Here is a 21,626-nt window from a genome sequence, read left to right as displayed (position 1 = left end):
TTGATTATTACAAATTGAGTGTTCTCTTTATGAAGCAAATCAGATCAGGTATCTTAATGAGCTCTAATTGCTTATATGCTCATTAGTTAACACTAGATAATTTAATTTAATAAATAGTGCCACTCGTGATATCTGTCGCTAGCTAAAACCTTTTCCTTGTAATTATAAAAGGCACTTGAAGTTTATCTGATGTAAATATCTAAATTTCGTATAAAATTACACTGGCACCTTCCTTGGTTATCATTGTAAAATATTCGTCAACCTACCACAATGCTCTGCAAACTTCTGGGCTTGGTCCTGCTGGTAGCTGCAAGCTATGCTGAGGAATTCGAAAAGTAAGTATCTATTTCCTACTATACACTATACTACTACACTCGTGGACAAATTTAGAGGAATGCAAAATAGTACATTACGATACAAATTTCCTACTTTTCGCACTTAAATTTTTGAGCCCTAGGGCGGTAAAGTAGCACCGTATTTACTGTAAAATAAGTTTATAATAATAAAAAACAATAATTAATTTAATCAAACAACAATAGTTCAATTTCGAAATTAGGTCAAATTTAGAGGAACGCAAAAAAATGTTTAATTACTGGATTACAGCACCTAAACTCTAAAGCAAATACATAGTAATTTCAAAATTAGTAATATTTTTTTCACCACACGAGCTCGGAAAGGCACTTCAAAAACTGATAGCAAAGTTGCGTTTTATTCACATGTGAGGCAAAGTAATCAAATGCAAATTTTGAGTTGTTTTGTTATGTTTGCTGGTAGAATTGACTTTTAAATGATGATTTTGGATGATATAGTTATTTGTACAACAAGAGATCAAAGTTTGATATTTCTTCGAGTGCTTATTTTGAGTCCCGTGCAAGCGAAAGATTCTATAATAGATTCACGAGCGTAGCGAGTGAATCTAATTTAGAATCTTGAGCGTAGTAAGGGATTCAAAAGCGCACGAGATGTAAATAACTTTGATCTCGTGTAGTACACAAAATTTTTCACCCTAAGCAGTGAGAACATACCTAGAGGGACAGAGATAATAGAACCCAAGTATATCGAACTTGTATTAGACCCCGCATGTTGAAATGACATTTGACTATAAAGGTCACTTGAATGTCATTTTGTCTCACTCAGTGAGCAAAATCGCATTTTGCTCACTGAGTGAAACACGCTCAGTGAGCAAAATGCGATTTTGCTCACTGAGTGAGACAAAATGACTCAGTGAGCAAAATCACATTTTGCTCACTGTTTTTAAGAAGCAAAGTGCCCTTGTTCGAGCTGCTGAGGTGAAAAATATTTAATAACATTCATTTGGATTTGTTTTGGTTAGATTTTTTTGATATTTTACATTTAATATTTGCTTCGGGTTGGTGTGGTGAAAAATCTTGCGTTTCACTCGGGGCCAAATTTTGTTTAACCCTCGTGCTTTGAAACCCTCGCAACGCTCAATTAGCACAACAAAAAAAAATACTATTTTTGCGTTCCTCGAAATTTGTCCACGACTATTGTTTTAGTAAACAATGTAATCACTAAATCAGAAAGATATAACCTCATCGGAAAGTATAGTGGGCTTGACGCCAATAGCACCTTTTTCACGCACGCTCTCTTCCTACAATGATATTGGCGTGTGCGTGATAAATTGGGTTGAATAAATTGTGCGAGAGGATACGTAGCGAGAAATTTATTGTTAAGAATCAATACCATGCATTTGTCCACTAGCTGCGCTTAGCGAGGATAGGCAAATAATTAAGTGATTCTATAGGGGGTATTACTGCAATGTTCTGCCGCCAGAGTGCAGCACTAAGCTAGCTAGTAAACCATAGAGTAACACATACTGTGCCTTACTGTTTCTTGACAAGTTTTCACAGATAATAAAATGACATTGATGCATCAAGGCGGTTTGTTAACAAGGGCAGTGGGGAGACACTCCTCACTTCGGTCAGTTCGGTCGAACTCTGCTTCGTTCGGCTCGGCATTGCTCCGAGCAATTATTAGGGTTGGCACCACTTCGCTGCCCCAATATTACAGGGTTCTATGTTTCACTTTTATCGAACTGAAATTTGAAAATTGTCATATAGATGGTCAAGCAAATCTTGTCAGTAGAAAAAGGCTCGAAATTCAAATTTTCTATGAGACGATATCCCTTCGCGCCTACATTTTTCAAATTTGTCGCCTTTTTCTACTGACAAGATCTGCTTGACCAAGTATAGTGACAAACTATCTTGAAAATGTAACATAGAACCCTGTAATATTGGGGCAGCGACTTGACTTCCTTTTGCGTGCACGACCACAGATAAGATAACACGAAAGGGATAGCATGATTCGACCCTGAACTGCCTGAAGCGCTGTCAAACTTCGGGTTTGTAGGAAGTGTCCTTTCTGTGCGGTAGTGCTATTATTTATTCTGTGACGAGGGTCTACTGGGATCACGAAAATCGAAATTTAGTTATAGTCTGTGCGGAAAGAGAAGTCGTGAAATGTATGGGATCCAATACATTCTACGACTCTTCTCTTTCCGCACAGACTATCTGCCTCTTTATCGCTCGAATATGCAAGAGTGATAGAGAGGTTAGAAAAAGAAATTTCTATTTTCTTGTTTCGCGGTAGGCCCCCAGATTGTGATGGATAGTGGTAGTGGCGCCCCCTACGCAGTTTTGCGTAATATTCCGCATTACTCATCCTCGCATAGCTCTGGTCGAAACGCAGCCTGTATAATGTACTAATATGACATTGAGGTTGAGGCATCAAGGCGGTTTGTTTACAGTTTGTGCTAGTGCGCCCCCTACGGAGAGTTTTGGGTAATATATCCTATTTATAACAACGCCGGTTATACTATACATATAACATATTTCAAACCGCGATACGGTATACTAGCTCCGATTGTATACTGATTAAAAGACTGGTTGTTGCACAAGGCCCAGGCGACTGCCCTGCTCGCACCGCCAGCCTGCTGCCGTTACATATCATTTTGCTCAGAATTAACTTACAGGCGCTAAAGTTATTCTGCGTAACACTGCATCGACCGTCCAGCCAGTGGCGGTGGCGCGTCCTTAATTTTCGTTTTATCAATTAGACGTCATGCCCCGTCATGGCCTCATTTTTTTAAGTGATAAAGCAAAATTAAACTATGTGTCAAAGACCAAAATTTGGGGATCAGCAGGATAACAATAGCGATACCTATACTGATTTATACATAAATTAATTGGTTTATTAGAAAACACAATTCCTCCAACGAGGGCGCCACTGGACGCGCGCTTCACACACTTTTAACTTATACTTGGTCAAGCAAATCTTGTCAGTAGAAAAAGCCGCGAAATTCCAATTTTCTATGGGACGATAACCCTTCGCGCCTACATTTTTTAAATTTGCCGCCTTTTTCTACTGACAAGATTTGCTTGACCAACTATATTTAGTAACTGATAACAGTGACGCAGCTATACATTGACCCTTCTACATATTTAAGAAATCACGAAAACGGTTTATGTTATAGCGATATACCCGAGAAATGCAAGAGCATGTCCGTCACCCCGGTAGGCTGCCCGTTCCCGTCGAGCGACGGCCTGCTCCCGCACCCGGACGCCTGCGACCTGTTCTACTACTGCCCGCCGGGCCACGTGGCGCCCATCTGCCGGCAGTGTCCGGCCGGGCTGCACTTCAACCCGGACACGCATGTGTGCGATCATCCGGACCGCTCTGGATGCCGTAAATAGTTTGACAATCTATAATTGGTCAAGCAAATCTTGTCAGTAGAAAAAGGCGCGAAATTCAAACTTTCTTGATATAACCCTTCGCGCCTACATTTTTAAATTTGCCGCCTTTTTCTACTGACAAGATTTGCTTGACCAACTATAATACTGGATGATAAAAATAAAGACACTGGATTCCTGATAAAGAAATTTATAAATTACGATCAACTTTGGTTCTTATTTTGTTCAAAGCTTTCTGCAGTTTATTTTACGAATCTTTCACTAGATGGCAGTATTCTAATACCCAGCAAAGTATTATAGATTGTAGAAGAGTTGTTAACTCCAAGAAAATTTCGTGCTACAGCGCCATCCACTTCAGCTGTTAAACTCGAGGATTTTAAACTACAGTTAGGGTCACTTGCACCATCCCACTAACCCGGGGTTAACCGGATAAACCTGGAGTTACCATGGTTATCAGTCCAATTTAAAACTGGGTTAACGGTTTAACCGCATAACCCAGGGTTAGAGGGTTGGTGCAAGTGGCCTTCAGGGACCTAGATAAAATCCTGACCTGAGGGAGAGGGATGTCATGTAGTGCACGAAGAAAAAGTAATGCATTCCAATATACGTTTACTAAATTTTGATACAAATCACAGTACGAAACAATATACGATTTGGCAATTTTAAACTACTTCGAAAACTCCTTTTTCAATGTATCCTTTAGGTAGAGTCGCCATCAAATTTTATTTCAGCCGCCAAGATGCTCAAAACAATGTATGCGCAGATATTTGCGAGCACCGTGGCCGCTCCGATATTATATCTGATGTGATGGTGACGAACTCCCTTAGGTGGAAGCACGGAGAGCCGGCTCACGGATCAGCAAGGTGGGCCGGCCGCCGTGGCGAATAAGATGTCTAGGGCACTGCACAACGCTCGATAGTTCACCTGAAAAGTGACAATATTAGAGAGTTAGAGCGATTTCACATTGCCCGATCTGATAATGGATGGAAGTAAAATAATTAATATAACATAACCTATGTGTTTTTCTGTATTTATTTAATTAGGTAACCTAAATATTTAAGAAATCATAACTGCTTAAAAAAATATAGGTAAAGTAAATAATCGGCCAAGAGCATGTCGGGCCATGCTCAGTGTAGGGTTTCGTAGTTACCATTCTGTCAAAATAGGCCAAACGGGGGCTATTAGTAAGTGTCATAAGGGAGTACCTTTGCAGCGCTTTGTACAACTTTACGTCTTTTTACTAAGAAAACAAGATTTTTTTGCAATAACTCAAAAACGATAGACCGATGATGTTCGCTATAGTTTTCATTGAAAGTAATATTTATGAAGCTTTTGTTTCACGATTTCTTTCATATTTTTTGGACCCGTGGTTCAAAGGGGGGGAGGGGGGCACTTTTTTTTTCTTTCGGAGCACATATTTCCAAAAATATTAACTTTATCAAGAAATGGTTTTAGGAGACACTTGTTTTGAAAGACCTATCCAACGAGGTACCCCACACTATTGGGACAAAGCAAAAAATTAAAAATAAATAAACTTTTTGTATGGGATACACCCTAAAACTAGAACTGTGTAAAACAAACAACTATTTTTTCCGCCAATAAATATCCAACGGTCCGTACCTCGTCGCCGCAGCCGCGCCGGTAGCCGAACGCCTTGTAGACTAGATCCCGTTCTCGAGCTGAGACCAGAGAGAGAAGACCGCGTGCACACAGCGCCCGGTCCGCGGACACGCGCGGGATCGTGCCGCAACGCTCGATGTCCATATCCTGTTATAAGAGTTCATCACATCAGAGTTAAACAGATGGTGCAGAGCCGGCCATATTAGGGTTTGATATTTAATTGTATCCTAATGTTTCGATATTACCTTAAACACCTCAAGAATGTTCGAGAGCTGCCGGCCTAGCCAAGGTTACAATCGCTATCGCTTCGACAACGAAAAGCATTATGTCTCTCTATCGCTCTTCCATATTAGATTGGCGTCTTGGCTACGCGGCCTGATCAGAAAACTTAGCCAACCTGGCGGCAGCGAGGGACAGGGTGTTCCTCTCTTCAATGTTGAGGTGGTTGAGCGGCGAGTCGATAGTAGGTGCATGAGGTATGGATTCAAGGAGCGGGGCTCCGGCTCGGTCACGGCTGCGTTGCGTGAGGCATTCTCATAACTCATAACATCGTTGATACATTTAACTGCCGATTTTTCAACCTTAGTGCAACGGTTTAAGGTCTACCAATGGTCAGATAAGCGTTTCAGGTCAAAACACTGTGTTCTCTTATTAGCGAATTGTAGCAAGAATCCAGGAAAAACGATGATGTACCTTAAACACTTCGAGAATGTTCGACAGCTGGTCAGGGAACTTAGCCAGCTTGGCGAGAGCGAGAGACACGGTGTTCCTTTCCTCAAAGTTGAGGTGGTTGAGCGGCGAGTCGATGGTTGGTACATGAGGTATGGGTTCAAGGAGCGGGGCTCGCTCGAGGCTGCCTTGCGTGAGACATTCGCCCACGGTGTCCGCGAAGCGGCGGTACTCCACGTAGCGACGGCGCACGGGTGCGCAGAACCTGCCAACAGAATAGGTGTCATGTCATCGTTTGTACAGCGAGATGCAAAAGTGCATATCTATCCACTTTACGAATGAATTCCATCCGTAAAAAAGTCAGTGTACACTGTTGCAGTTGTTTGTACTTTTAGAATCCCGCTGTGATAAGTCTGCATTTGAATAACATGACATTTCGCTAAATGATATATTTCGATTACTTACGTACATTATAGGTACTTAGTTGTTGAACAAATGTCAGTCCTGAGAGATTTTTTTTATTACCGTCTATTAACCATTGATAAGTAACCCTAGTCGAACCTGATGGTTATATAGGTAGAGGACAGAGCCTAAACCTCGCTGCTTCAGTAATACCTATTATTGAAAAGAGACTTAGGTCATATTAGAGATAGAGATAGAGATAGAGATCTTTATTTGCATCCAATGTACATATTTATATTACATACGAGTAAACTACATAGTAACATACAGGCACATGGACCCTGGTAGGGTATCGCAAAAATATTTGTAACAAATCAAATTATAAATTTTATGTGACAAGCATTAACACTGCATTAACATGACTTAAAGTAAATTAAGAGTAGGTAACAATTAGGAGTAATCAATTTAATATTTTTTTTAACTAAAATGTGTTTTCTTACTTACATATATATATACTTATAATTATAACAAGGTATCTTCCATAAACTCAGATATACTGTAGTAGCACTTTTCGACCAGCTTACTTTTTAGATTTGATGCAAATTGGTTGTATGATGTTTTTAAATAAGCGGGAATTTTATTGTATATTTAGTCCTATAATAGCCCTGTAATAGGGGCCGTTTTTGTAGATCTCTAGTATCGGCTCCGGAAGTTCTAAATACTGTTTGCGTCTGGCATTTTGGCAAAATTTAAAAAGATGTATATTTTTGTGGACGAATTTAGCTACTTCTAAAATGTAAAGAGAGGGGAGGGTTAAAAGTTTCAGATTTTTAAAATAAGGTCTACAGCTATTTGGTTGGTGGATATTGGCTAGGATTCTGACGCATTTTTTCTGCATTATAAAAAGTTGCTGAATATCGGTGCTATGGTATTAGTAAGATCGTAGTATGAGTTTCATAGAGCCAATGTAATAGACATCGCAGAAGATACACATTATGTTGTGACAACAGAAAAGCGACCTTTGTGTCGGTACTCACACTTCCATAAGCGTATCCATCTCCAAGGGAGTGAGCGCAAGCCCCGCGGACGCAAGACCGCGATAGAAGTCGGCGCGTGGGATCACCAGCTCGTTGTGCTTGTCATACTGCTGCAAGAAGTCTAACGGCCGTATGCCTTCGCGGACCATCTGCGTATGAAATATTATGTATTAATGTTCCATGGTTTGGCTAAAAAAAATGTGTCAAATCAATCCACGACTTTACTTTCTTAGAAAAATAAATCAAAAGAGTATGTTTTGTTGTTAAGGCGGTCTGGTTTGTGCGCGTATCTAAGGTATCACGTTTTATAGTGAATGATAAGTAATTATGATATCATATTCACTTTTAGACAAAAATTGCCCGGGTTTCTGTTACGTACCTTGCCCTTAATCTTCGCCAGTATTTGCACTATATCCGTCTCCAGTGGGTTCACCTTCCTGCTGTGCTGTCCTCGCGGCGGGGCCGGCGGTCCCGAGATAACCGCGCTCTCCACCGGTCTCTCTTCCAAGTCATCCAGGAGCTTCACGTAGCTGAAGCCGCAGTCGTCCAGGTAGCGGAGCTCTAGGGCTCGGACTTGCTCAGGTGAGGGGAGCACGCCGAGACGGGCGAGGACGCGGCGGAGCTGGCCGCGCGATACGTGCCCGTTGTTGTTTCTGAGAACACGTATTTTTGTAATAGGAAGGTAAAAAGTTGTGTTGTGTGATCTGCGATTCATGATACTAAACTGTTTATAACAGGAGTTCCTTATCCTTATTGGGGTGGTCAAACCTGCGAGCTGCGATGTAATAAAGTGTATGGAAATCCCTCAACTCGAAGGTTATCGTTAAGTCTGCTCTCTGATCGAAGGCATGTCTCTCCAAAGTGGGAGCTGAGCTGATGACGCCTCCGCTTCCGCGCCAGCGTAGACGGGACGTTCTCTATTAAGTTAGTAACTCAACGCCACTCACTCGTCATGCTCTCCAAACGACGGCCTCAGATCTATACTCCTCTCTTTCACCGCGGCTCGCACACGCAGTAAAGCCGCCTGCGCCGCATCCAGCTCGTGTTCCCCTAGCCCACCGCGCTCGCTCGGTGACCCGATCGCTGGTAGCGCCGCTACCGCCTCCGCTACCGCGCCCGCCTGTACCTCCGGGTGCTTCTCGAGCTCCTTTATAGCGAATACTGCACATGATAGAAATAGAGAAGAATGAGCAAAGGCCCGGCTTGTTACATCTAAGTGATACTCGGATCCTTCGTGAATTTAACACTGATCGGAGCATCGAGCCTGTAAATGTCCTGGATATACCTTGATCGCAGTCATCCTCAAACGTTCGCCAGCAGATTCGGTTGGTGTCGTTAGGGTCCACGTAGTGTCGAAGCACGCAAACAGCCTCCTGCGGCGATAGGACCGTCCCCAGCCCCATCGCGTCCATCGCGCGACGGAAGTCCGCCGGCGCGATTCGACCACTGTTCAGGGGATCGAAGTCCTGAAAAATCAGATGCATACAAGAATCTCATGAATGGGATCACCCGCTGCTGAGCGTTGAAAAGCCCTGATAAAACCGTTGTTTACTGATAAATATATCAATATATTTTCTGTATTCAGAAGAAAATAGCATGGGCTATGTCTGTGACTCATGCATGATAAATTTAAATGGCTTGCCTATGCCATCATGGGAACCGGACACACTACTAATATATCCAGCAGAACTGACTCTAAAGAACTCCGAAACCCGTATCTTCCGCTGTAACACGAACTCCTGGACGCGCAGCATCAGCTCGATGAGTTGGCGCGTCGGTCTTGGCTGCTTGAGTGCCGGGTGGAAACAGTCATTGGCGCCAAGAGGCGCGGTGGAGCGTCCCGCCTCGATCTCGGGACGTGACAGCTTGGGAAGCGTCGTGTCGATCACCGCTACGGGGTTGTTGTATTCCTGTTGAAGTTACGAGTTTGATAAGTGATAGCAGAAATCAGTAATGTTAAAATCCGACACTGCATCAAAGTGCAAGACAGCAGCAGAGCTGGCTAAGATTAGCTCAGGACAACATGGAGGCCATACACGATGACGATGAGCAGAAATTGACCGATGACGATGAAAGAAAACAAGTAGCGAACATTAGTAGTAAATTATACTGTACCACTCCAAGCCCTCTAATGCCCTCCTTCTTAACCGCCTCAACAGCTTTAAGGAACTCGACATAGTCCAGCGTGTAGGAGTCCTTGATGAACCGGCGGACCAGCAAATTGAAATCCTCAGTGGACACCAGCACGCCGATGTAGTTGAGGATGCGGGCGAAGTGAGCGAACGTGATGCGGCCGTCGTTTTTTGCTACCTGTAGAATAAAAGAAATACAAAGTCAAGGGTATCCTAAATATAATTTACATATCGAAGGAACTTTGGTCTACAAGGGATGACACATTAAACCAACAGCAACTAGACAATAGGCAACAAGCACGAAGCTAAGTACACTAGCCCAGTGGCAAGTACCTAAATTAGGTGTCGGTGAAGTACCTAGGTGTAGACTCACTTGTTTTTAGTCACTCGCGCGACATGTTTCGGAGAGCCTAGGTCTCCTTTCTCAAGCACTAACAGTGCGAGCAGCATTCAGCGTTATTCAATGTTAGTATGTCTCACAACAGTTTAAATTCGATTACCTAGGTGTATTTTATCTTGCTCTCTAAAACTCCCTTTCCAGGGGTTTACTTTCTTCCAGTGAAAATTTTCGCGGTATGAGGCCGTAGGTCGTTACCCACATCGCCTATACCTATTAGCAACGCCTCTACTGCAACATAAGGTGTAGATTAGGGTTAGGTAACTGAGATGACTTTAAACTTTTGTGTGCTTTACCAGCTCATAATCCTGGAAGTAAGGTTTCAAGGGCAGTTCTCGCGCCGCGATGGTGGCCAGCAAGCAGCAGAGGCGCCTCATCTGCCACTGGTCGAGGCGGTGGCATTCTGGCTCCGGCGGCGGAGGGCAGGCTTCCAGCAGACAGTCGGCTGATATCTTTTCGCGCCCACCCGCATCTGAAACATGACATCTTGGGATTGAAGAATTGGAATTGTTTAATAGATCCGGGATGTTTGTCTCGAAAAACTCGAAAGTACCAGGATTTTAATTCTGATATTGCAGTTCTTATCTTGGCTCTAAATATCGGGAAATTCCGGTACTTTTGGTGCCGGTATTTCCTGGGAGCAAACCCTAATACCTACTATCGTAATCTGACTGTTCCTTAACCATATTGCATCAAAAAGCAAAACATGACGCTTGCGCGTTTGCAGGAAAATCTGGGTTTAGCTTTAAATTAACAATGTCTTTGTCACAAAAAAGAAAACTGGATTAAACTGGCGCTGATCTCTCGTTATGTGAAGTGGCAAGAAGCTTATGTCCTCGACGCGAGTGCCCTCGCCGCGGGGCAAATGTCACGAGCGACATGTATTGTGACGTCATAGATTCAGGGTTTCGAGGGCATTCTTAGCACAGCAGCACACTAGACCTGCTGTGGACTTTTCTCGCGACAACAAAGCTTACGAATGGTAAATAAAATATATATGTACCTACAACGATAGTACTAGGTTATGTCAACTCATTCACACCTAATAAGTTACTTCGTTTCGTCGACTATAACAATGTAGACTATAGACATCCAGCAATATTCACCCTCTAAGTTTGCACTAATTTGGCAATGACAATTATACATAGGTCAGTATATCCCACAGGAGCGCTATACTTGATGTAGCACTTGGCATGAAACTTACCGTGGTCAGATGTCAGATACTAGAGTCGGACCAGAACAACGCTACGCTTACAATGCGCTTCGAAGTTCAAAAGACGTAGATGCCGTTCGTTGAATATTTATTAAGAATTAAACAGTATTATTAATGGAAACTCATTACAATACGTTTGTTCAAGGTTCGACAAATTGGTAGGTACTGTTAATATTTAACGCATGTGCCAGAGCAGCTCACTACGCCGTCTGGAAGGAAAACTGTTATTTAAATAACTATACGTATACGTATCTTAATATTTTATGCAATATAATCAGCTATATCTAGCAGATCAGCTGCCTGATGGGATGAGTCATCGTTGGACATAAGCAACATCGGAGGGGCCACTTATGCGTTGCCGACCCCAAATACTCGCTTCTTGAAGAACACCATGTTACTCGTATGTTATGACGCAAAGGAACCCCTCAGCAGGTACCTAGTTCCTTCTCCTTTCAACACGTTTTAGGGAGAAACGATAGGTGCCCGCTATTTTTGATGCGCGCCATGTATCTCTAATAAGATGAGCTTTGCTCCTTTGTCGGGAGCTTTGGTGGTAAAAAACAAGATTATGGCTGGTTGCCATTATTTAATTTATCTATTGCTGAAATTGCTGATACCTTGTGCCAAGAATATGTAGTATAAATTCCAAGCGTAGCAAGGTGTAAAGAAGGTAGGTACTTGAATACAGTCAAGTGTAAAAATATGGGTGCACTCATCATACTCAAAAAATGTCCCATAGCTCTTAAATATGTCAGCGAATTAAGAAATATGGGACATATTTTTGAGTATTATATACAGTCCGTTAACATTTGAATTTGCCGCTGTGTCAGTTTTGGCGGGCGGAGGGGAGTGCGGGATATGTCAAATGAAAGAGCAGCCATTAGGAATTTAGTACGATGGCGTCCTTTACCGGAGAACAACGTGCGTTTTGTGTCCGCGAGTATTACCGAAACCACGATTCTGCAACTGTGGCCAAGAGAAAATTTTGCAATAATTACAATGTACGCAATAATAATTTTGCCCCATCTGTTCAAACCATTAAAAAATGGGTTCAGAAGTTCGAAACGACGGGTTCGACATTAAATATGCCTAGATCCATTACACTCGCCCAAGGTAACTGTGTGGGCAGCAATTTCTGCCACGGGAATGATTGGTCCCTATTTTTATGAAGATTGTCGACAACGTCCCATAACTGTAAATACAGTGCGTTATGTTGAAATGCTGCAATAGTACATTGTGTATTAAGGGCGGGAAATAAGAAATTACGAACGAGTGTCAATTTTAAGCCCGACGCGAAGCGAGGGCTTAAAATGTTCACGAGTTCGGAATTTCTTTACCGCCCGTGGCACACACAATGTTTTTCATCACACTTGTAAGGAAAAAAAGGAGAATTAATAAAAACAAACTTCTGTATAAAACACTTTTCCGCCCTAGGGCGAAAATTTCAATTTCCCGCCCGCAAGCCCTACGTGTAAATAAGTGTTTTTCATCACACTTGCTCGGAAAAGATTTTTTCCGCCCTAGGGCGAAAAATTCAATTTCCCGCCCGCAAGCCCTACGTGTAAATACATCTTTTCCGAGCAAGTGTGATGAAAAATTTTTTTGCTCCTGCACTGCAAAACTTTAAGGGCTTCAACAAGCGGACTTGGTTTCAGCAAGATGGTGCAACTTGTCACACCTCTAATGATGCTCTTGCCGCCGTCCGGGAATTGTTTGGAGAAAAAGTGATCTCTAAAAGAGGTAACATAAATTGGCCACCACGAAGCCCAGACTTATCCCCAATGGATTTTTATCTATGGGGATATCTCAAAAGTAAAGTTTATACCAGCAACCCGAGTACCATAGAAGAATTAAAAGAAAATATTCGCTACGAAATGCAAGCAATTACTCAGAACACTTTGCGGGCAGTGATGAAAAATTTCCAATCTAGATTGATTGAATGCCAGGACAGGAAAGGGTTGCATTTAGATAGCGTTATTTTTAAGAAGTAAAACCCCAATCTGTGTACTTTCATAGTAAATAATAAACGTTTTTATACTATCCACATGTTTTATTATTGAAAACGACTTCTCAAATGTTAACGGACATCTGGACCACCCTGTAGTATAATGTAGTATTTACTTAAATATCGTGACTGTATTATTTTTGCAATGCTGCATGGTAGGTCATAAGAATCTAGTCATATAGTTATAGGTAATATTCAATATTTCTATGCTTATGTGCTGTTCAAAAACTGTTTTTTACATCTTTATTGTACCGCATTCAAGAACTAAATAAATGATTATGATTATGGTAAGTTGTAATGCACCCATATGTTTACGCTTGACGCTTGACGGATTTTGAGTCAGCTTTATCGGTCTATTTTGCATATATTTATTCTGGGCTCCGATATGGCGTACTTCTCTGGGGAGATAGCACAGATGCCAATGAAATATTCGTCTTGCAAAAAAAGTGTATACGAATCTTAGCGAATGTACACATCCCTAACAGCTGCCGCCCTCATTTTATCAAATATAAACTGTTGACACTACCCTCAATATACATAATGGAGGCTGCACTTTTTGTCAGACAACATACAGAACTATTCCCATCGAAAATCGATACGTATAAAACTAGAAGCCAATATAGAAATAAGCTGTTATTGCCAATATCTACGTTAGCTATGCATAAAAAAGGACCACAGTACAAATGTATACAAATTTTTAATAATATCCCTAATGCTATCAAAGCCGAACCAGATGATAAAATGTTTAACAATAAACTGAAAACCCTATTAATAGAAAATTGTTATTACACAGTAGAATCGTTTCTCAAAGATAATACGCTAGTTAAGTATGACATTGAATTAATTTAGGATTTTTTAAATTATAACTTGACCTATTCGTACCACTAATAAAACTTATTACCTATAATATTAGAATTAAGACATTCGTAAAATATACTATAAAATAAGTTGACCAAATAATTTAATTAACTATTTATTATTTCAATATATTTTTTGGCATTACAATCCTGAATTAATTTATGTGACTAGCTGACATTTTATTGATTAATTGATAAGTTTAAATAATTATTATATTACCTTCTAGACTTAAATCGTTAAATTAAAACGTATAAAACTGTAAATAAGCATGTATCTACTATTGTGTGCCCTTACAGGGTATCATGAACTGGCCTTTTAAATTGTAACACCTTATTATGTACATGACAATGCAATATTGAATAAATGACTAAAATGACTAAAAATGACTGTACCTACATAGGCATTGTTTGCCAAGTTCAGCGGGCTCAGCACGGTTCCATTTTTATCGACTATCACTATGCGCGTCCCTTTCGCACTTACATACTTGTTAGAACGTGACAGGCATGGTGACAAGGGATAAAAACGCGACCGTGCTAAGCCGCCAGGTAGCGTAATTAATGCTAGTTACGGTTTAACGGATATTAAACAGTAAACAATTTACGGGAAAAAGTTTATGTTGAGTAACTAAATTGGAATCTTTTTTACAATCGTGTATATTTGTCGAACATGAATTTCATTCGTTAGGTTTACTTTTTTTTATATGCTGTTGTTTATGTTTCCTGTGACAATGATCCAAATGGTTGCTATGATATCTATAGGTACCTAGATGTCGTAAATAAGAACCGGAACAGACGGATTTTGTTAGTAGGATGTGGCACAACAGTTTTACTAACTGTGCTACTATTCTAAAGTATTTGAACAAATTAAATTATTTCAGAAAAATTGTGCTACTATTGTCTCCTAGCTCACGAGACAGAATAACAATAAGAAATACTTTAACCACCTAGTAGCAAGAGGCTGAGATCTTTCATCACTCACTCCTTTCATCTATTGCAGACGATTTATGGTGTATCACCGTAGCCACTTAATAATGGTCAAGACGGATGCTGCGAAAAGTCACGTGACTATTTCCATACATTATTTAAGTTCCGATTGGCGTTTTCTATCAACAATTATTGTCATCTTAGCTAGGCCCCCCTGTGATGTTGCTGATTGCTTAATCTATAGAGTTTTCAAATCTTGATAAATTCTTAGAGCTGTCTCACCTTCGCCATGGATAAGCTGACACAGCTGGTGGTAGAGGACGCGTCCGTCTTGCGCGCGGAAATAGTCGGCGAGTTGTGAGATCTCGGCATCAGACAATCCGACCACGGTGCGCAGCGGCCCGGCTAGCACCGACACGAACTTGGACTCTGCAACGATATTAAAGTATAGGTAACCTAGTAGGGCGACAGGGACGGTCTAGGGAGCTAGGAATGTCTTGAGCTCCTGCCGTAAGGCCAATCTAGGAAACCTTTGCTTGTACATCCAATTAACTAGGTGGTTAAGGTCCAAATTCCGATATTGAATTCCGTTTTGAACTGACACAGCTGGTGGCAATGCAATAAATGTATGCGTGTTGTGAGATCTCGGCATCCGATATTCCAACCATGGAGTGCAGCGGCCTGTTAAGCACTGACATGAACTTGGGCTCTCCAATATGATATAAAATACTGTAGTGTGTATTGGTTTAGTTTTCAGTGAACAGTGCAATACTACAAGGGTACAATGTAGATGAGATTTAATAAATAAACAGACGATGGTGACTGCAGTATATGTTTTACCTGAGATAAGCGAGTTGCCCTCAGGGTCTAGCGGACGGTACCAGTCCCATAAGTTGAGGCCCACGCGGAAAGCGGCGGCGCGAATCTTGTTGCATGTCTTCCACACATCAGCAAGGCGCAATATCTGGGACAAAATATAATTATGTTATAATTGTGTTATTCAATTTATTTATTAGGTAAGTTGACATTGTTTATATGGTAATTTTATGTTGTACTATCTTGTGAGCGTTTTGGGGCCACCTGTAAGCCCGCAAGAGTTGATAACCAATAAAAAAAAAGTGATTTTTTACTGTTCTCTCTTCTCTCTGTGATCTTACTCGACAACGGGAGGCCGATTCTAATTTGATAATTTGTTATGGGTTTGAACTGGGTTTGATGCGACCTTGTCGATCGTGTTTATAATTGCTGCGCATCGGACATATCACTATCACTTCGTTTTGCATGTACCTCAAATAACAAGAGGGGTACTTGTTATGTTGGTTTCGAGCAGTAGCAGGGAGTATGTATTGAAACACCTTATGTGTGATAGTATAAGAACGTATATTCTCTAAATGCCTGCCTATATATACACGTTAGGTTGCGCTGACACAAGCAATATGCGTTTATGTGGCAGTAAACCAAAGCGTTACTGCTAAACACTAAAAGTGGACATTTACCACATTACACCTCCCCCGAAAGTTCCTCTCACCGCCGGGGTGGCAGAAGAAAATTTTTTAACGCATGTTAGTTGTTTACAATTTTTTCTGAAATCAATAAAAGAAAAATATTAATGAATGAATGAATGAAAACATTTATTTTCAGGCAACTATTGGCCCATAGATAAATACCTTAAAACTAGCATACATATTATTACAAAATATATCTTAAAACTAAAAACACAATTATGGCTGCGATGCAGTTCGCAACCCCGCAGTGTCAGGGAGCCGGCCGCGGAACCGCCGGAACTTGACACCCTTCGGCCAAAACTCCTCCTTGGTGAAGGTCGCTAGATGTTCAGTCGGAACGCTCAGCACAAAAGAATTAAAATTCACACTGTGTCGAGATTCCAACTTCACGACCCTCAGGATGAATCCGGACTTCGCTCGTACATACTTCACGATCTCCTCGACCTTCGTAAGGTAGTGTAATCGGGACACATACAGCAGCGTCGTCGGTGTTGCAGGACGCAGCAAATGGTTAGGTCCAGTCGGTGCGGTACCGCACTGATTCGGACGAGCTGACTTCTTTCTCCTCTCCACCTTTTTGAAGCCATCTCTGTCGCATCCCGACTCTTTTAGAGTCAGCTGTGACCGATCCTTGTGAACAGGTTCACGAAGGCTCTGCACCCCTTTCTTCGGCCGCTGCTTAGACTTGGACACAGCAGACGGCTTAGCGGCAGTGGCAGCGTAGGAACGTTGTGGGGTCAACGTACTCTCGCGTGACGTGCGCGTCTCCGGTGACGTAGACGGGCGGGCGGCGGGGCGCGGGTCGGCGGTCGCCTGCTCAGCAATCGCCGACGCATCCAAATTCACGGACTCGAAACCGCCGATGGACGCATTCCGCGCAACGTGACACACGGCTATGCTAGAGTTATCTGACCTACATTCCGAACTAGCACTTCGTATTAACGCTAATTCAGAACGTAGTTCACTGATGGTATTATTCGATACCTCCAACTTAGCCTGCATTTCAGCCAGACTGTCCTTCAGGAAAATGATATCCTTTAGCAGCCTGGAAACGTCAACATGGTCCAACGAGACGACAGGTAGCCGATGTAGGTCCTTCGCCACGAAAGAGGGCATGTTTGATGAATCGGTCCCCTTGAACACCGAGATGATGTCCCGTAGACTCTTCACGCCTCCATCTCTTCGTCGTGATGGCATTTCGTCGGCTTTGCCGAGCGTCTGGTAGAGCAGCGCCTTGCCACTACATATGTCCTCCTCCTGGAAGCTGGACTTGCAGATCTGCACGATGCTGGTCTCATCCAAAGTCACGGTGGCATTTTGAATAAATGCCAACAACTCGTTGACTACGACTTGTGATGAAGTCATAGCGGGTAAGCAGGCAGCGGCTATTGCCGCGCGGGTCGCGAATTTTAAAATTCGTGCAGTGCACTACGGCACGACCGCTTCCGGCCGCGCATTGCAACGCACTTAATAAATTATATAGGTACTTATAATGCAAACAATCTTGATTTAGCTTGATTTTATGTGTCGTATTAATATCGTAGTCCTTGTAAAAAAATATCGTTATCTTTTAATAAGAAAATATTATCTTCACTTAAAATGTTATCATCTCTCAAACGTTAAAATATTAATTTACTTTCTTTTCTCATAAAATATAAATCTTCTTCTTTAAAAACATTTACCTATTCTTCATCTTTAAGACATTTACTATTCAACTTTAAAACATTTACTACTATCGCTGTTTATAGTTACGGTATCTCCCATAATTCTGATAATAAAATAAACTAATGCCGTATTAAATGTTAAGCATTTCACGGACACCTATAAGGTCGACTATGATCAAGGACATAACTGGGTTGCGCTTCTGTGCGCACCCTTCACCTATCAATGCTATCCATAGCAAATCTTCAATAAACACCTAGGGCATGGTCACCCTTTATCAACTCTATAAAATGGCATATCAGGCCAGGCTGTACGGCTTTGCCTGTACCTAGAGACACGAATACATTAAGACTTAAAAGTCTCCTACAACTTTCACGGAGGATACTGTATATCACACTATGATCAAGTACGAAGGACTAGTGCTCTAGCTATAAGGTCACATTTTATAAAAAATGTGCCTAAACTCCTTAAAACTTCTCAAACTTGTACCGTACTGTAAGCTTTCTATAAAATAAACACTATTATTTAACTTCCAAAATTCCAAAAAAAAAACGATGTAATAAATCAAACTTTCGCTGTATATCAGGTGATCAGTCCGACACGTAGCTAAAGTATTAATCATTACTCAGAAACAATTAAATAATTTTATTGAATGGAGTTGTTAATTATTTAATCGTTATGCGATGTATCAAATTTCATTCATCGCTTATTAAAATATTCTAACTCGCGGCAAAGTCTTGCGGCCTAGTTAAGTTTTCTGTCGACGTGCGCACAACGTGTGGCACGCGCTGCAAATTGCAACATACATGATTGAGGACACTATTCGACACTTTTAATTTTTATATTATATTATGACTTCTTATGAAAATTATTTATGCTCGAAACGAAATTGAGTTTAGCGACAACCTTTAAGAATTATGAATGATTTAAATATGGCTGCTACTGAATTGAAAAAAAAATGCTGGCTTTTAGAGAAAATTAATTAAAATAATAAATTACATGTAGGATTTACATCCTATTGCTGCGAGGCTGGCCGTCCTCGGCTTCGTCTTCGTCCGGTCCGGTGCGAGTTCGCGACCGGCATTCTTGGCAGCTGTTGGCGCGGCCTAACGAGCTGGCACCTCCACGTGGCACTCGCTTGACGCTTCATATGGCTGGCTGGCTCTGCTTCCGTGATTATGGTAGCCCCGGATAACCCTGGACACCTCTTGTGGTGGTTGGTTCTGACTGCGTGGATTCTTGCGTTGAAAGTGTGATTGGTTTTCTGGGTTGATCTTGACTGCGTTGGTTCTTCTCTTCTTTTGTAGTCTTGGTAGATTTTTTTCTTCTTTTTTGAATATTAGTTCGTTGGTTCGCTGGTCTGGGTCGCCATCAAATAACAAGAGGGGTACTTGTTATGTTGATTTCGAGCAGTAGCAGGGAGTATGTATTGAAACACCTTATGTGTGATAGTATAAGAACGTATATTCTCTAAATGCCTGCCTATATATACACGTTAGGTTGCGCTGACACAAGCAATATGCGTTTATGTGGCAGTAAACCAAAGCGTTACTGCTAAACACTAAAAGTGGACATTCACCACATTACATACCAATCAGCGTGAGCGATCTCCGAGGTCGTATGAAAATAATATCTAAACCGTTACAAATTGTCAAATCAGAATCCGACTCAAATTGATGTTGCTGACTTTGCTTCTAGGGACTCAGTTATTTGAAAAAAAGGCCGTTTTGTCGAACTACTACTGATTTGAAAAAACAGGATGACTTACAATCCGTAATAAAATTTTGAATGACGGTATGGAATGACAACTTAAAAAAAAAGCTTAGGTTGCTGATTATTTTCTATCATAAATAATAAACGAAAGTTGGAAAAGTTTCATAATTTTATTACCAATACATAACTAGGTATTATCTACTACGTATACAGACAAACAGCATCAAAATTCAACAATACAGTAATAGAGTCTTCGATGAATCCATTATTAGGTAGGTATTTATCCTACAAGAATTAAAACGGAGTTATCTAGCTCCACCTCAGATTTCGCCAGACAAAGTTCCACTCAAGTTCCTTTATGACCTAACTTTGAGATCCAACGTTTGACTAATATTCGAGGAGGTCATATATATTGGGGTTACGGGGTCGCATATCGGGCGAGGCGGCCATCAGAGCGAACTTTAACGTTCAACAACCACTTTATCAGCTTCTGAAGCATAATTTGTCTCATGTCTGATTTTACAAAAGTAGTTGATGTAAACTTGCTTTGTATAATGCTATAGAAGTTACCTTAATACTCCTGATTTAAGGAGTCATAGTGCAAGCATAGATATATTTGTCATGCAGGCGCCCACACCATTCAAACAAGTTAGCAAACCAACTTTAGGTACAGCGTACGCCTAATAAGCGTTCTTGACATTATGGGCACAATACATTGGAAGGTTCTTGGCATTTAAAGTGGTAAATGGGGAAACGTAAAGCCTAGTAAAAAACAGCTTTTTAAATACACTTTCAAAGAGGCCTAGAACGAACACTTTGCCTTGTTATAAAACATATGTTCATGCATCCCTTTATTCAATAACCAAGTAAAAGGGAGGCAGGATGTGGAGTAGGTACGTTTAACGAAAATAAGGAAAAGACATCACCATTTCCATTGTAACCAATAGCACTTATAACGTAAACATAGAGTTCAAAGTTAAATAAAAATCTAAAACCGTTACCGTATCATGCATCTTGATTCTCGAGGCTTCAGTTTCGTGGAAGTAATGATAATAACCTAATTATGGTCGATGACGTTTAATTTATCGGCATGGGGGAGAAGTTTGGTATTACGCTTGGATTTTTCGGCAAATAAACATTATTTAAACATAACAAAGTGTGAGACGTGAATTGACTTTGACAACGTCAAAGTGGCGAGGTGATTATGAGGTGATTATATTAAACATTGAAAAAGGAACCTGAAATCCTGAAATGTCGTAACAAAGAAGGTTTCATGTAATATATTGAATCTATGGTTGTAACTATGATATGAAACCTTTTCAATTTTATATAGGTTTGAAGTTTTTATTGTAAATTTGGCAAGGAAATTCCTTTGATGTCTCATAAAAAAAAACCTTTGATGTCTGACGTCAAACAAATGTAGTAACAGTATTTCGTATTATTTTTGATATTTTATAAACAGCTCTTCATTTTCATTCAAATAAAGTTTAGATCTTTCATTGTTTACTATGCTACTAAGAGCGTATATAAATATGAACAGTACATGCCTGTGTTCCCAATTATTATCAATAAATTATTGTTATTCTTATTCTTATGAAATAAATTTTTGACGCAAAACAAGAATTTGCTTCAGAAAAGATGTACTTATTCATGCTTCTATTTACAATTTTCCGGCATAGGCCTGAAAGAGTGGCCTAGCATGACAAGTTATCGGCCAAGGCCAGCAACGTCTCCCCCAGGGTCATAGTAATACGTGTGCATGGTAATGATAGCCTTGATG

The 21,626-nt window shown here is 40.9% G+C and overlaps 2 protein-coding genes across 2 annotated transcripts; one reads left to right on the top strand and one right to left on the bottom strand.

Moving 5' to 3' along the window:
- The first annotated feature begins 223 nt into the window (after positions 1–223).
- LOC134806166 (peritrophin-1-like) lies at positions 224–3,840 on the top strand. The gene is made up of 2 exons (XM_063779456.1): positions 224–335; positions 3,494–3,840. Exons 1-2 carry the CDS (start codon positions 271–273, stop codon positions 3,711–3,713), a joined length of 285 nt encoding a protein of 94 aa, XP_063635526.1. The 5' UTR covers positions 224–270; the 3' UTR covers positions 3,714–3,840.
- A 459-nt stretch (positions 3,841–4,299) lies between these two features.
- Positions 4,300–21,032, bottom strand: LOC134806157 (uncharacterized). Its single transcript, XM_063779444.1, has 13 exons — positions 20,848–21,032; positions 15,807–15,930; positions 15,249–15,395; positions 10,264–10,439; positions 9,554–9,748; positions 9,133–9,348; positions 8,724–8,904; positions 8,386–8,599; positions 7,818–8,091; positions 7,439–7,587; positions 6,024–6,264; positions 5,331–5,477; positions 4,300–4,634 (listed from the first exon to the last, which is right to left on the bottom strand). The coding sequence occupies exons 1-13, from the start codon at positions 20,857–20,859 to the stop codon at positions 4,566–4,568; spliced, it is 2,145 nt and encodes a 714-aa protein (XP_063635514.1). The 5' UTR covers positions 20,860–21,032; the 3' UTR covers positions 4,300–4,565.
- Positions 21,033–21,626: the final 594 nt, after the last annotated feature.

Source organism: Cydia splendana, chromosome 2 (genome assembly GCF_910591565.1).
Source record: "Cydia splendana chromosome 2, ilCydSple1.2, whole genome shotgun sequence".
Taxonomy (NCBI): Eukaryota; Metazoa; Arthropoda; class Insecta; order Lepidoptera; family Tortricidae; genus Cydia; species Cydia splendana.
The sequence above is the reverse complement of the archived record's forward strand: the minus strand, read 5'-3'. Positions and strand labels throughout refer to the sequence as shown.

What these genes read in the sequence shown, in the direction of transcription:
- LOC134806157 (XM_063779444.1), bottom strand. An exon ending in GCATTAGAGGGCTTGGAGTG is followed by an intron (nt 9,349 to 9,553) that starts GTACAGTATAAT and finishes TAACTTCAACAG; the next exon opens with GAATACAACAACCCCGTAGC. An exon ending in TGGCGAAGATTAAGGGCAAG is followed by an intron (nt 7,588 to 7,817) that starts GTACGTAACAGA and finishes TTTCATACGCAG; the next exon opens with ATGGTCCGCGAAGGCATACG.
- LOC134806166 (XM_063779456.1), top strand. Translation starts at nt 271, where the DNA reads ATGCTCTGCAAACTTCTGGGCTTGGTCCTGCTGGTAGCTGCAAGCTAT. An exon ending in TATGCTGAGGAATTCGAAAA is followed by an intron (nt 336 to 3,493) that starts GTAAGTATCTAT and finishes TTTATGTTATAG; the next exon opens with CGATATACCCGAGAAATGCA.